General features: G+C 29.6%; 1 protein-coding gene across 1 annotated transcript; it reads left to right on the forward strand.

Annotated features, from left to right (window-relative positions):
• Nucleotides 1-13613: 13613 nt before the first annotated feature.
• LOC111384577 lies at nt 13614-16663 on the forward strand (the record flags this gene model as incomplete). The annotated part of the gene is made up of 2 exons (XM_023008875.1): nt 13614-14059; nt 15599-16663. Coding segments are annotated over exons 1-2 (1287 nt in total), but the record flags the coding sequence as incomplete, so codon positions are not given.
• Between the last annotated feature and the right edge of the window lie 6 nt (nt 16664-16669).

Consider the following 16669-nt stretch of genomic DNA (forward strand, 5'->3'; position numbering starts at 1 on the left):
TAAAGTTAGTTTGTTATCGAAAATTTTGAAATATAGTTTAAAAATGTCTATTTTGACGCCCCATAACATTTGCTATGATTGACCATTTTACGCACTATTAACAACGTGCAATACTATGCCGCGAGTATTTCAAACAATATTAAGAATGTAATATTTCGATTTCGTTTGATATCCCGTAATGAGCTTGAAAATGAACACAAAAACATAAGTAAAAAAATAAATAAATTCATTTCTCTCTATGTGGTCTCCGTGCACGAAATCCTCTTTTCTTCTTCTTCTTTTTTAAATAAAAGTTAATAGCTCTTTATACTATATAAACTAACTACAATGATATATATATTTTTAATTTTTAAATTTTTAATTTTTTTACAACTTGAAGCAAACTTTTTACTATGTAAAGAAATATACTTAAAACTTTGAGTTAATATTTAATCTAAAGTAATATTTAGATAAATTCTATTATATAAACTAACTATAATGATATATGTATTATTTTTTTTAATTTTTTACAACTTGAAGCAAACTTTTTACTATGTAAAGAAATATACTCAAAACTTTGAGTTAATATTTAATCTAAAGTAATATTTAGATAAATTTAAATTAAAAAATTCAATATTACTATAAAATTAAATATTGTCTAAAATTATTAGATATATCCAACTACGATGATATAGTTTTTTTTTTAGTTTTCTATATCTATAATAATGTAAAAAAAATTAAAAAAATCCATGCACTCTATACACGGAGGAACGCGTCGTTTTTGCTCCCTACTTGGAAAAAAATGAAATTTCAAATAATTGAAAATTTTTTACGTCATACTGCATAATTTTTTTGAGCAAAATGATGTATTGAGAAAAATGTTGCGAAAAAATAATAAATAGTAATAAAAAATTGATTTTTTTAAGAAAAACGACTTTTACGCATTTTTTAACACATACATTTAATATCTGTTTAACTATTTTAGATATTTATTTACATCATTAGATGTCTCTACTATATAGTTCTCAAAATGAGTTTCGAGATAATGTAAAACATTTATGATTCCTACAATTGTCCACAAATTTTTAAAGTTAGTTTGTTATCGAAAATTTCGAAATAGTAATAAAATAATTGATTTTTTAAGAAAAACGATTTATGCGTATTTTTTAACACATACGTTTAATGTCCGTTTAACTATTTTTTTCTTAAATATTTGTGTTGTTTACATTATAATTTTTTTTTCAATTTAAAATTCTTTTCTCTTAATAATTCCAAACAGAAACTTAGATTTGAGAAAAAAAAATTCTGTGTAGTTTTACGTTATAAATAATAGTTTTTTCAATTTAGAATTCTTTTTAAATTTTTTCTTCAAATTTTTTATTATTAATCAGTATTTTTTAATAGTTTGAGATAAAATTTAATTTTCTAGTAATAATTCAATATATAAAATGATGAAAAAAAAACATATTCACTCCGTGTATGGAGAAAAAAAAATTTCGTCATACCACATAATTTTTTTTGAGCAAAATGATGCATTGAGAAAATTGTTGAAAAAAAAAAGAATAAATAATAATAAAATAATTGATTTTTTAAAGAAAAACGACGTATACTCATTTTTAACACATACGTTTAATCTCCGTTTAACTATTTTCGATATTTATTTAGATCATCTGATATCTCTACAATATAGTTTTCAAAATGAGTTTAGAGAGAATGTAAAATATTTATCAATTCGACTATCGTACAATCGTCGACGAATTTCTAAAATTAGTTTCTTATCGAAAATTTCGAAATAGTAATAAAATAATTGATTTTTTTAAGAAAAACGACTTATGCGTATTTTTTAACACATACGTTTAATGTCCGTTTAACTATTTTTGATATCTCTACGATATAGTTCTCAAAATGAGTTTCGAGAGAATGTAAAACATTTATCGATTCGACTATCGTACAATTTTCGATGAATTTTTAAAGTTAACTTGTTATCGAAAATTTCGAAATATAGTTTGAAAATGTCTACTTTACCGTTCCATAACATTTGCTACGATTGAGCGTTTCACGCATCATTAACGACGTGCAATACTATGCTGCGAGTACTTCAAAACGATATTAAGAATGTAATATTTCGATTTCGTTTGATATCCTGTAATGAGCCTGAAAATGAATACAAAAACATAAGTTAAAAAAAAATAAAAATAAAAAAAATTCATGGTCTCTGTGCACGGAGGCTTCCTAAATTTTGTTTTATTTTTCTTTCATCCGTGCACGAAGAGATTACTTTTTTTTGGCTATGTAGTTTTCCGTTATAATTTTTTTTTTCAATTTAAAATTCTCTTAAATTCTTTTCTCTTCAAATTTTTTACCTACAAGTAATATGTTGTAAAAAAAATTTCTGTCGCATATTATCTCTATCTTTTTTTTTTTTATATACAAAAGTGATTTTTTTCTTATATCTCTACTATATATATCTATATCGGAGTGGGGAAGGAATGAAAATTGCGTGTTACAGTAAATTTGAAGGTAGTATATAATAAAATAAAATATATATCAAGTAAACGGCGTCATTTTTGGCCCCCAATTGAAAATAAAATGATACAGTAAAAATGGATCAAGATACTGTTACTTTCTAAAGTGCCTTCACATTCTCCTTTTTTATATAGTAGGGAAAATGATGTAGTAATAATTTGAATATTTTATAAAAACAATGTATGTGGTGCAATTTCCGTAATATCCCGCTCTTGAATAGCAAATGGGCCTTCAGACCCACTAAATAAAGTTTAGCTGAGCTACTATCGATGGATTGTCCTGAACGGACAACGTGTGTACAATTTAACATATATCACAATATCTTTAAGTATTAACAATCATCAGACTGGATCTTTTAACCTAATGTGACCTTGCGATTACGTCGTCTTTGGTTTGAGAAGGTTGAATAAAATTGGATAACATAAAAAAATTTAAAATTTATTCATTAGGCTGTCTAGTGACTCCAATATGCATTTAGAGGATGTTTGTGGGTTAGCTTGGATAATATTAATGAATACGAAATTGTTATAAAACTAAAGAATATGAGATAGGAAGAGAAGAAAAATAGAGTCAAAACTCTTGTGTATTTTATTGTGAATCAAAATCCTCTATTTATAGGTTACGATTACTTCCTCTTGAATGATAAATTACACGATATTTGTCTCATTAAAACCTTTGTTTAGCAAAATTCAGTGAAAAAAAAAAATTAAACGAATAAAAAAGGAGCACAACAAAAATTTGTGAGTATTAAAATGTTATTTCGTCAAAACCTTATAAAAAAAACTCAATGGGACAAAATTTAGATGAAGGAAAAAAGAGGGCAACTATTCCTCCTAATTTCAATTAATAAAAATTCTTATATCGAGTAATCTATATCTTGCTTATAAACGTCGTCAATGCTACCCTTTTTTTGTAAATTTTGTATAAAACAATTTTGGTGTTTCATGGCGATATCTTTATCATAGGTTTTCAACAATATCATCTTCATACAAGAAATTAATCTAATCCTGTTTGATCATAGTCGTCGTGATGGTCTGACGAAAAAATAAATTCGTTATTGCCTTCTTCACGAGAATTTACAAATTACATCATGTAAATGGGTGGAACTGTACATTGCATACCGTATTTTATAAAATTACGTCTACATTTTTGCATAATGATTAAGAAAGCTTCACGAATGTTTTGCATATTATATTCTAATATTGATTTTATATTAAATATATTTTCTTTAAAGGATAATTTTTTATGTCTGTGATTGGTAAAATTGATTATTTTATTTTCTTAAACTTACATCAAATCAATAAATACTAATTTAATTTAGTAAGTTACAATATACTGAAAAATATATAAAATACTTTTTAACTTCCAACACTGTAAAGATAAATAAAAACTCTTGATCGCTACATGCTAATTATTAAATTTGTTTAATAAATAAAAAATTAATAGAGGAGAATAATATATAAATATAGTTAACAAAAATCTATAATTGTGTAAAAAAATGCAATGAAAAAAATTTGTAAATGATGTAGTGAGAAAAGTCGATTGAATGTTAATCTATGGAGGGGTGGATGAATGAGGAAAAAATATTTTTTTAGATGAAAATGAAATAGTAATTGATCATTTGGAGATTAAAAACGATTAAAATATTTGGTATGTAAAGTGTTACATAATGTAATAAAAAGGGTGTGATTTGTTATTTTCAATATGGGTCATTTGGTCTAACTAACTATTTTTAATAGTAAAATTTTAATTTATTTAACAAAAAATATTTTTCCTTAGGACAGTTAACACACCATATTTCAATTGCAATGAATGTTCCCCAAGTTTTACGCATTTTCGCACTTATGTTTCCAACTTCTTCATTATATTTTTGCCTTTTAACATTTTATAAATTAGCATATATTATCCCTAATGAGTCAAAAATCAGTAAGGAAGGAGTAAAAAGATAAATTGTCTCTCATATTTTTACATAAACAAAATAAATAACAAGTACAAATAGTCGATATAATTTTTCTTGTTCCCAAGGTTTGAATTGATTTTAGACGAGTAACATAATGTTTTACTCGTATTTTGTGATGTCGGTGTTGGTATGCCGTGATGTGAAGTTTTTTTAGATGGGTAACATATTTGCTATTTGTGTGTATATTTTATTTATTTATTTATTTATTTTTATATAGTGGTGGTGGTGTTTAAGATGAATAATATATATGTTACTTGTGTTTTGTGATTGTGGTTGTGGTGGCATGAGTGGTGTTAGATGGTTAACATAATGAGATGTAAAGCTGTTTCATACAATAACATAACGTTCCTTGTTGGTAATGTAATGGTAGCGTGTGGTGTTCATTATGTTAGTACAATATTATCATATAAAAACAGTGATTTTTAATTTAAAAAAAATTAAAATTAAAATACAGTAATATATATGTTAAACTAAAATATTTTTTTGATAAAAAATGGAATATTTTACATTACTCTACAAGGAATATAGTAAAACGTATGTTACCTAACATGTAATTTGTGAAAAAGAAACGTTATTTTTTTTAATAAAAAATTGATATAGTGTGTTTTTTTTTTTTTAAATGAAAAGGGGGTTTATTTTGAAAATTTTTAGAAGGATGTAAATGTAAAATGTTATTTTAATTAAAAATAAGTATTTTTTTAAAAAAAATTAATAGCTATATTTTTAACCTTTTTAGTCAAAAGTGTGATAATTTTGATGTTATCTAAAATTGAATATCACGTCCCCACTGAAACTTCTTAATGTTCTAATTCACTAGTCCAATTCCCAAATTACCTACCCAATTACCCTTTGCTCCTAGAATTTACAAGAAAAATAAAAATGTACAAACGAGGTGTAAATATGGGGCGGTAAAAATTCATGGCGCTCCAATCCTTATCCCCTTCTCGTTGTCATCCCTAATTCATGTTACAACCAAAAAATATAGACCCATACATTCACACTCATTTGGAAGGTGGAATATACATTTTAAGATATTTTTGATATCAATAATAATTTAATTTGTGTATAAATCACCAATTAGAGATGTTTTGTTTAAATATAGTCATTGTCCACTAATAATAACTAATTAAGACAGATGGCTTAGCTCAGTCTGTGTAGATAGATTGATAATACATATTATCATGATGGATTTTATTGAATTGGATACACTATCAATGCGTTTTCGATATACAATACTATACATGATTAAATAGTAGTTAAAGAAAAGTTCTAACCATTTTTTTCTTTTCTTAATACGTTTCCGAATTGTTCAATACATGGTAAAAATTGCTCTTAGAATATATTTTGTATTTAATAGTTTGCATTAAGAAACAGATATATGTGATAAAATTATCAGTTGTCTAATTCAATCAAACTTATCGAGTTATATTATAAATTCTATAAGATTCTTTTCGTCTCCTTTATTTATTATATTTTACTTCTTTCTTTCTTTCTTTCTTTCTTTCTTTTTTTTTTTTTTTTTTTTTATTTTTTTTTTTTATTTCAAAAACCAAATGGTGGCAGCATTAAAAGTAGTTATATGAATACATTAAATACAAATTGTAGAATTTGATTTTCAACTGAATTTTATTGACATTAATTCTTCAACATAAATGTTAATTTTATAACACTCGTTTTCGATTAAATAATATCGAATGAGAGTAGAATAAGAAAGTTTCTTAAAAATGAAGTAATACATTTCACACGTTTATGTATTTCTTTTTATTAAAAAAAAAAAAAAAAAAGGTTGAACCCCAACCTTAAGGGTCCCCCACCGCCCCTGCCTTGAAGCATCGTGATGGAGGTAAATCGCAGGTTATGCCTCCAAGAGTACAGGATGGAAGGCTACTTGTACACTTGCACTTACCCAAGAGCCAAATCCATATTTTAGGATTCGAACCCTTGAAGCGGCAGCCTCAAGCAAAGCTGGATTTCTCCACCCTCCCCTTTTATCACTTGGAGATGTGCCCTGGGGGCGTATTTCTTTTTATTGTTGGTGGAGTGTATGACTAAGAAGCATAGATAATAAATAGTTAGGTAAGACAACTACTTTGTATCAAAGTTATGACTGTCACAAAATTGCTAGAAAATCAAATTTTGCGGTTGAGTGCGATCACCAGCAAAGACATTTATGACAAAAATGTACATTTGACTAGCTTTTGATTATTTATAATTACTTATTTTTATGAGTGCATTTGACGAAATTCTTTGAATTTCTCATTCGCTTTATTCTTTTACAAACGTAATTGAGCATAATTTTTTTTTCTTCTTCTTAGATGTATATTATATATATAATGTGCATCCACCAATATTACATTATGATGGCTATATTGACCAGAATTTCGTTATTATCCAATTCTGATAGATAATGAATCCCAGGGCACTACAATATTTATTGGTCATATAAGCGACAAGAAATTCTTTGACATTGAATAAATATACCGTAAGATTTTTCTTTTTATTCGTTTTTAAAATCTACACAATGGTGTCCGATCTAATAGTTGACATATGGACCTTATCCTCTCGTTTCTCCAACTTCAAATCTGATAAATTCGCTACCAAACTAATAGGTTTAGTAGTGAAGTAGCTTGATTTGACTATTTATCATTTATCTTTTCCTAGTCAACGTACAGAACATGATCAAAAACTTCAAATTCAATAATATTTAAGGCTTTGAAGCAATAAAACTTTTATTTCTCTTCGTGCATTTGTGTTAGCCCAAGAATTTCCCAGCCAAGGCACACAATAGAGCGTTCAATTTAAATGTCAACTACCCACTAGACTAGAGCATAGGGACAAGTTATGACATTTACCTTAATTTCCACTAACTGTTTCCCACCAATAAGGTGTCTTCAATTTTAAATAAGGATTGAATATTCACGTGAGGAATGAAAACAACAGGTACAATCAAGGGACCCAAGAAAGTGACTGCTTTCGACTCCTTTTAAGGCCACAAAATGCTGCAAACTTTGGATTGGATCTATAAACTCTGGTAGTGGAATTGATTGAAGAATATTGAATAATATTAAGTAATAAACAATAAAACCTTCCTTATTAAATTGTTTAATAATACTTACAAAATATATATTTATCAATGTTAAAATGAACATGATTATATGGATCAGTTCGACCAAGACAATCAAGAATCAATCCAAAAGATGGTCTAATAATGTGTACGAAATAAAATATTTAAGACTCCATAACTAAATTAGGAACTTGGTTTAAAGTGAACAATTAAATCAGCCGATTTAACATAAAAAGCTTATCCACCCATAAAATTTATTTACTATTTACTTTTAGGTCCTTTTTACTTTCGGTTAGACTCTTTGAACTGTGACGCTACCATTTTAGGTCAATGCTCAAAGAATTTTTACAACATTGATACTAATTGACTGTCTTTTTGTGAGATTTGGCGTTCTTATTCGCTTTTATCCCTAAATATGCAAGAGTTTCACCCAAAGATGTAATGATGGCACTTATCTGTTTCTTTAATATAATATCTGAGCACGACTTACATTTTATATGTTCAAATAGCTTAGATATACAAACATATACTTTTGCCGTACGTCTAATTATTATTATATTTATTTCAAAGTGAACATCAATCAAACTGTTTGTTAAACTTTATAATACCACTTTAATTATTTGTAACAAATTCTTAAAAGAATGCTAAATACTTTATGAAGGAATTGAAGTCCTCTTTCAACTATTTTTCTTTTGAAATGAAGCTTCTAAAGAAGCCATTGAATATTTCTTCTCTCTTTTTTCTATTATTGAATATTCTCACAATTTACTCACTCTTTTCTACATAAACTCTCTTGTGAAGAAATCTGTAAGAACGTTTGATTTTCCTTATATATAGTATTTTGAAATAAAAAAAAAATAGCTTGCTATCTTGCAAAAATTTGTTTGAAATAAGATTTTTTACATTTTTAGTGAAATATTTTTTGAAACTTTACAATCAGTTTGAAAATAGATTCTTTATTGATTAAATCATTTTGAGATTTTGAAACACATAAAACTATTGATAAAATTTATTTCTAAATAGATAAATAATTCTTTTGAGGGCCGGTGCACACTCTTGAGTGAAATCTAACCAACTGTTCTTAGTTTAACTCTTGGAATCCATTTTAATAACCTCACCATATCCTATGTTTGATGCATCTGTTTTGACAATAATGGGAGCTAAAGGGTCTATGATCGAAGGACATGGGTACTTTTGATAGCAACTTTAACTTTTTGGACGGATAAAGTATGCTCTAAACCCCATGGTAGTAAATTTTTTAGTAACCTTTGAAAAAGTGGTGCATGTAATTGATGTATACTTTTGACAAAATCGGCAACATAATTGACACAGTCTAAAAAGCGCTGTAAGCTTTATCTTAAATTTCATTTGAAAAGTTATCAGCAAATTTCAGACTTCTTTGAATTGGTATAAGTGTTCCTACGTTTATAAAATAGCCTAAAATCCTTATAGGCGTTTTACAAAGAATAACATTTTTTCGCAGAAACTGCTAAACCATTGTTCTTAATGATACAAATGAATGTATTAAATCGCCGTTCTAAACCTTCAAAATAGATTAAAACACCATCGATGTGTTTATAATAAATTTTTGATAAGGATTAAAAATATCATTCATAATTTTTCAAAATTCTGAAGGTGCATTTTGTAGACTAAAAAGCATGACATTCTATTCATATTGACCAAATGGAACATTCAACGTAGTTTTGTATATATCTTCTTCTTTGATTTGATTCTGCCAAAAAAAGAGATTTCATATCAAATTTTGAGAAGATAATAGTTTCGAGTAATTTGTTTAACGGATCTTTCTTTTGAGGTAATGGATATCGAATCCATTGAATAACTTTATCAAGATGTTTGTAATTGATAACGAGACGTGAAGCACCTTGTTTAATTTCAACATAATTATTAACATAGAATGCAAAGCAACTCCATGGAAATTTACTTGGACGAATAAGTTTTTTTTCCAATAAATTATTGATTTTCTTGATACAAAAATCAAGTAATTCGTTATTCATTTGAATAGGACGAGATTTTGCAAGAATTATTGATTCAAAAAAATCATGAACATAAGGAAGAGAAATAATACGTTTTTGTTTTTAAATTTTAGAAAGCACTAAGAATAGTCGAATATATTCCATTCTCAATTTGTTCTTAAAATTTTTTCTGTAATTGAATAATTTTGTAATTGCTTTTCAATTCTTTAAAATTTAATTTCATTTTTGAAAATTGAATATGATTTTTCTTGATATCAATATTATTGACAATTTTTGAAATTGATGCTTCTTCTAAAGAATTAACATCTTTATAAAAATGAGGATTTGTAAAATAAAAATATATGTTTTGACAAAAAATCTTTGTATTTAATCCTTTTGTGTCTGCTTGAAAATGATAAATTTGAACGATAAAAGGTATATTAAAAATTACTTCTTAATCTAAATTTTTTACCGAATAAAAATTATTTTTAAAACATATAGGTATGAGTAGAGCATATACAGCCATAATTCCAAAGACAAACCAGGCCCCGTGAGAGTACAATGTGGTCTTGCTAAAAGTCAGCAGTATCCATAATGACAGCATGTGGGATGTCTGTGGAACTTAAAAAATAGTATTCATTTTCTTCTTTTAATATTATTTAACGAAGAATCCACTTTTTTCAAACTACTTTAAAAACAAATGTATTTATTTGAGTGTTCTAATGTCATAATAAATTTTGAGGTTTCATATTAAAAAAAGATGAATAAACTAAATTTTTATATCACGTAAATTAATGTTAAACACTCGACTTTAAATATATTCTTGACAATAATTCGATATTTTGTCTTCAACTGTGAAGTAAATTGACATATGAAACGTGGTATGTTACCTTCAACCTTAAAAAATATCTTCTCTGGGTCCACATTGACGAGCCAATCACTAAACTTGAAACTCAAATTTATCTTTGATCAACCAAGAATCTAAGTAATTACTGTTGAAGTCAGCTAGTACTTAAAGATCTGTCATGGTCATATTAAAATATCTCATCAAAATTAGTTAGCACTTAACTACATGTCACAGTCAGGTCAAAATATCTTAAAATAAAACACGCCAAGACTTAATTGTTATTTCAACAATCCTTCCAGAATATACGAACAATTTTTTTAGTTTATGCGATCGAAAAAATTATACAATTATTTAGCTCGTATAAAACAAATAAGGAAAACACAAGTTCAAAGGCCTTTAAGCATCATGTGGGGACCAGGAATATTAAGCCCATGATTGATCCCAATTTCTTAAAATTATTAACCACGCATTTTATGGAATTTACAATTTTTATCCACTTTTCAATTACATTTAATCAACTTTTATAAAAATTTAAAATTAATATTTGTTAGAATTGGGTTATGAGTCGAATTCTCGTTGAGTATTTGATTCGAAATACTATTAAAGAAGTATTGAGACTTGGTAGCAGACTTTAAGATGTCTTGAAGGAGTTTAAGGTGAATTTGACTATTATTTTATTCCAAATTCTCTATAATTGGCTTTACCTATTGTATTCCACCTTATATTAAGTTCTTCATGTATTAATTTTCTTAGTATTTTAAAAATTATTTGGTTATAAATATGTGGTGTATAACACATATTGGAATTGAATAATTGTCCAATTAGTTATTGGTTCAAACAGATCATTTGTAATTCCTTACTATTAATTATAGTGAATTATTCTTCTTCTGTCCATGGTTTTCCTGGATTTTGGTTTTCACGTACATCTTGTTTTCTTTATAATACATTATTTTCATATTATTTTTATTTTTCTCGTCTTTAATTATTAGGCTCAGTTCCCAACAAAGTGGTATTAGATATGTACAGCTTTATACAAAATGGTTTAAGATCTAATCCAGAGTATGACAATTTTTATCCAAACAAAATAGGGGTAAGTTATGTTGGGACATTTAGTCCATGTTTGATTTAGCTTAAAAGTAGATAAATGAGTTCCACAACTTTGATCAACTCTTTAATCATACATTTCATGATTTTTATCAAAATCTACTAAAATTTTGATTTTTTGAAAAATCAAACATGGGCTTAAGTTTGTGTAAGATTTACTTGATAAGGATCCTCGAAGGAAAAAAAAAAATGTAAAATATCCTAATTGCTCGTGATCATTTTTTTTTTTTAATTGTGCCGAGACCTTTCCAAGGTTGCTTTCATGGTCCTAGTCCGGATTCCTTGACGGTTAAGCCATTTGAGAGGTGTCGATTATGGGGTGTGACATTTTTCTCATAATTCATAGAGGAACGGACAAGGGCCTCTGATTCTTTGTGTGGAGGTAATTTGTTAGCCCCTTGAGATGATCGAAACATGCCTTGAACGTAGTCCGTGTTTGAAAGATATTTTGTTAATATACGATCAGTTTCCTTCAAAAACACATACAAATTTTGGTGTTTAATAGTAAACAGCTTTGATGATATGAATTTTAAGATTCGTCAAAGGGTTGTCCATCTAGGATTGGGGGGCATGTGGTTACAATTCAAAGCGTACTAATCTAGCATTTGACCTTAGATTGAATAATAATGTGCATTTGAACTTTACCAAAAGGAAGAAAAAATAATAATAATAAAAATTGAAAATCAGAGGTAAATACAAAGAATTAAACTTTTGCTTGTCAAACAGGGCCAACTGACAGGCCCTGTTGCTGCCTTGATCTGAATTCGGTGGATCTCATGTGATGCAAGATCGAGCACCTCGGCCCTGTCAACCTTGATTTGAATTCAGCGGATCTCATGTGATGCAAGATAGGGGCCAAGGTGCTACCACCTCGACCCTGTCAACAAATCTGTTAATTGGCCCTGTTTACATAGCAGGTCTCAAGAATTAAACTCTTGGATAGTTGGATGGCATTTCCTCACAACGCATGAGACCCGCATGAAATAAAAATGTCAAAAAAATGATTTCCCTTCCCTCCCACGTGAGTGTGCTTTCAAGAAGGGTATCCAACCCTAGTTGACAACACAGCACGATTGAAATACAAATCAAATGACAGATTTAGGCACTTGACAATCCTTCATATTACGTGTAAAAGATTTTCACAATATTCAATCAATTTTATGGAACTATATTTACAATCGTAAAATTATTTTCTTATCTGGATTGTTTCTAACAGCACAATTTTTACTCTAAATTTGGACAACGACACTTTTTAAGGGTAAGTTAACTGAAATGACATTACTTTCAAAAAGGCCCTACGCATGCCAATTACAAATGTCTATAGACTTGTTTTGAATCGAGTTGATCATCTAAAGTAAATTCAGCATATTTTTAAATAGTAATAAAAGTTAAAAATGGATAAATCACGATCGACCTTTTTAAATGATGCTACTCAACTTGAGCTGAGCTCCATCTCAATTTATACCTCTAATGATCCCGATCAATTTTGCTCGACTTGTCCAAAGTCTTTTTATAGCTCTTGTTTGATCCTCATTATTTTTAAAATATTTTTTTTTCAGCCACGTATTCTTTGATAAAATAATATTATGCGAGAACTCAACATTTTTTATTATATTTTTTAATTATATATTCTCCGTCAATTTATTATTACAAAATACATTATAGGAAAATAATGGGCTCTCAGACATGTATAGAAAGCCATAAGTCAAATTTACACAACGTCATATTTTCCATTTTACACTTTTCTTTCTGAGTAATAATACGTAGTCCAATTAGAATTGCAACCTCAGTTTAGATAACGTTAATGTAATATTAATTGATACGTAGAATTAAGCCATTGTTTGAGTCACATTATTTTCATAAAAATATATTTTTGAATAGTGTATTGAAAGGAAATGTGTAGTTAAAAAAAAAAATTTAAATTTGCATGTAATACTATTTATTAAAGAACGTGTGATTAAAATAATGTCAAATTACTGTTTAAAAATATATTTTTTTTTAAAAATGTGGATCAAACATGACTTAAATAAATCTCGCCTATAGCTCAATCCATAGTGTAGAGCCATCTAAATTGAACCCGTCTTTCATTTTCACCGCCTGCGTGCTCTCTCTCTCTCTCTCTCTCTCTCTCTCTCTCTCTCTCTCTCTCTCTGTATATATACGGTTGTTAAGTGTAATAATTGTCATACATATGCAGGAATATATAAATATCGTCTGTCAGAAACGTAAAGTCATTGGATACCGCCCATAAACCAATAAGTACCGATAGATATGTAGAGAGAGAAAGAGATCATTACTCAACGCCTATACATGCATTTATATCTGTATCTGTATCTGTATCTGTATATGTATATGTTTGCGTAGTTCTTTGTGTGTGAGGAAAAATGGGTGGGAGTAAATGGAGGAAAGTTAAGCTTGCTCTTGGGTTGAAGCTCAACACATGTCTTCACGAACCAAGAACCATCGAGGACGCGCCGCCGTTGTCCGCCGGGAGGTTGTCTGATGCCGCTTCCTTGTCCTCGCTGCCGTCGCGGCGAAATCCCACCACGCCTACGCCATCTTCCTCCGGACTCCGCTTGTCGAAACACTCCTCCAAATCTTTCGAGGTGCAAATTTTACAAAAATATTCCACCTTAATATATATTTGTGTATTTTTCCTCTTTAAATGCATGACCACTAATATACTAATATTTGTGCCTATTTTTTAAGGATTAATGCTGATTTCTCGTTTTATTGAAAAGCCATTAGTTTTGATAAGTCCAAAAAATCCGAAAACAATTTGGACTTTTGAGATAGAACCAAGAGTGAATATAGTACGAGTACAACAAGCTGAAACAAGCAATTCGGTAGGTTTAAATCACAAACGAACAATTGAATTTCAGGATTTGTGCGTTTTAAAAATTTTCTATTTACTGGAAAGATACTAGTCCGATACTTTCTATTTAGTGTTCTTTTCATTTGTCATGGATCTTGAATTTTCTTTCTAACGGGATTTTCAAGAATCTTAATGGGATTTTTCCTGTGCTGCTAAGAACTTCTGGATTTGATTTTGTTTCTTTTTTCTTTTCTTTATTGATAAAAAAAGAACTATATTTATTTTTCTTATTTTTTTCAGTTAATGTTTATTTTCTGAATGGATTGGTGTTCGAACATGTTTGAAGAAGGTGGCTGTCATGTGGGGTAGAGGGGTGATGTTAATGGGTGTACAGAAATATGCATTATGAGCTGTCTAAGATGGGCTTGTATTGTAATGTAGTTTTCAGCTCACTGTGATGAGGTAGGGATAAAGTGGTTGGATTCCCTTTTTTAGGATTATTCTGATATAGGCTTAATTCTTCAGTGGGGATGGGTGGGTTTGAATATTTTGTGCTCTTTTGTTTGTAATCTACGGATTGAGTTTTCTCGTTTTGTCCATGGATGTAGACCTACTGCTGAGCCACTTGTTCTTTCTCTCTTTAATGTCTTGCCTAAACCCCTTTTGAAGCTTCCGCATAATGGGATCAACATAATCTAAGTGCTTTGCTTAGTGAACAACTTGACTGTTTCAAGGACATGGCATTACTCATTTGGATATTTTCTCACCCCTTTTCATCAAAATTGTAGTCTTCAGTTAACTATATAAATTATGAAATAAATTATTGGTTCAGAGTTTTCAGGCAATAAGTGTTGTTGAACTAAGGTCAAGTTTGAAGAAAGAATGGAAATCTTGTAGTAAAGAACAATGTCTACTCCTTTTAATTAATAAATAAGGGTATAGCATCCTTTTCATAAAAATCTTACTTCTTAACGGTCGAGTAGGCAGACATGTCATTAAATCTGATTTTCTAGAAAAAGGCTGGTGTCCTCAATTTTCCCTTCATATTTATCCCTTTCTGATGGCTTGAGAGTTTCATTATTGATCTTGACAAGTTGTTATTGATTTGGAATGGTTGATTTTAATTAAAAGTTCCTTCTAGCTTACAAAATCGAGTTAATGATAAGATGTTTGACAATAAAGTCTTAGGTAACATCGATTTTCCTTTGCTCTGAATGTGTAATGGTTATTATATCATAAGAATGTTAAATCTTATATTTCTCTGTGTACGTCGATTTTGAACTCTGAATCATCTATGTAATTTGATTTTGAACTTTATCTTTGATTGCAGAGGACCTGTGCAATATGTTTGACGTCCATGAAACCTGGCCATGGCCATGCCATTTTCACGGCAGAATGCTCACACTCCTTTCATTTCCATTGTATTACAACTAATGTAAAACATGGAAAACGAAGTTGTCCGGTTTGCAGAGCGAAATGGAAAGAAATACCCCTCCAGAGTCCTGTTACCGATAAACCGCGTGGAAAACCACTCTTAAACAATTTGTCCTGGCCTCGAGATGATACCTGGTTGACCGTTATAAGACAATTGCCCCCTTCCCGATTGGTCGCTAATCAACATGTTTCTTCATTTTTTCATCCGGTGGAACCTAGGGTGTTCGATGATGATGAACGTCAACTACCTGATGTCACCCTATCTTCTGGTAATGATGTGACTGATGACCATTCTGTCGGAGTCATGGAGGTTAAAACATACCCAGAGGTTTCTGCTGTTCCGAAGTCAACATTCCACAATAATTTTGCTGTTCTGATTCATCTCAAAGCTCCTGTTACTACCAGGCCCCAACTTTCTGGAATAAATCAAACATCTCGTGCTCCAGTCGATCTCGTCTCAGTGCTTGATGTTAGTGGTAGCATGGCAGGTAGCAAGCTTGCCTTGCTGAAACGGGCAGTGGGATTCGTGATCCAAAACCTTGGCCCCTCTGATAGGCTTTCAGTAATTGCCTTCTCATCCACTGCTCGTCGTCTCTTTGCTCTTCGTAGGATGACTGATAATGGAAAGTGCGAAGCTTTACAAGCTGTTAATTCTTTAAGATCAAATGGTGGGACAAACATTGTCGAGGCCCTTAAGAAGGGTGCGAAGGTGATGACTGACCGCAAGTGGAAAAATCCAGTTTGTAGTATTATATTGTTGTCCGATGGACAAGACACGTATGCTCTTAGCAGCCCGAGTGGTACCAACACACCCAATACCAGTACTGATTACCAATCATTACTCCCGAATTTCATGCATCACGATAGTGCTTCCGATTTCCACATTCCCGTACACACATTTGGATTTGGTGTAGATCATGATTCAGTCTCAATGCATTCAATCTCCGAAACTTCTGGGGGAACGTTT

Source organism: Olea europaea, unplaced genomic scaffold, assembly GCF_002742605.1.
Source record: "Olea europaea var. sylvestris unplaced genomic scaffold, O_europaea_v1 scaffold2941, whole genome shotgun sequence".
In the NCBI taxonomy this organism is placed as follows: Eukaryota; Viridiplantae; Streptophyta; class Magnoliopsida; order Lamiales; family Oleaceae; genus Olea; species Olea europaea.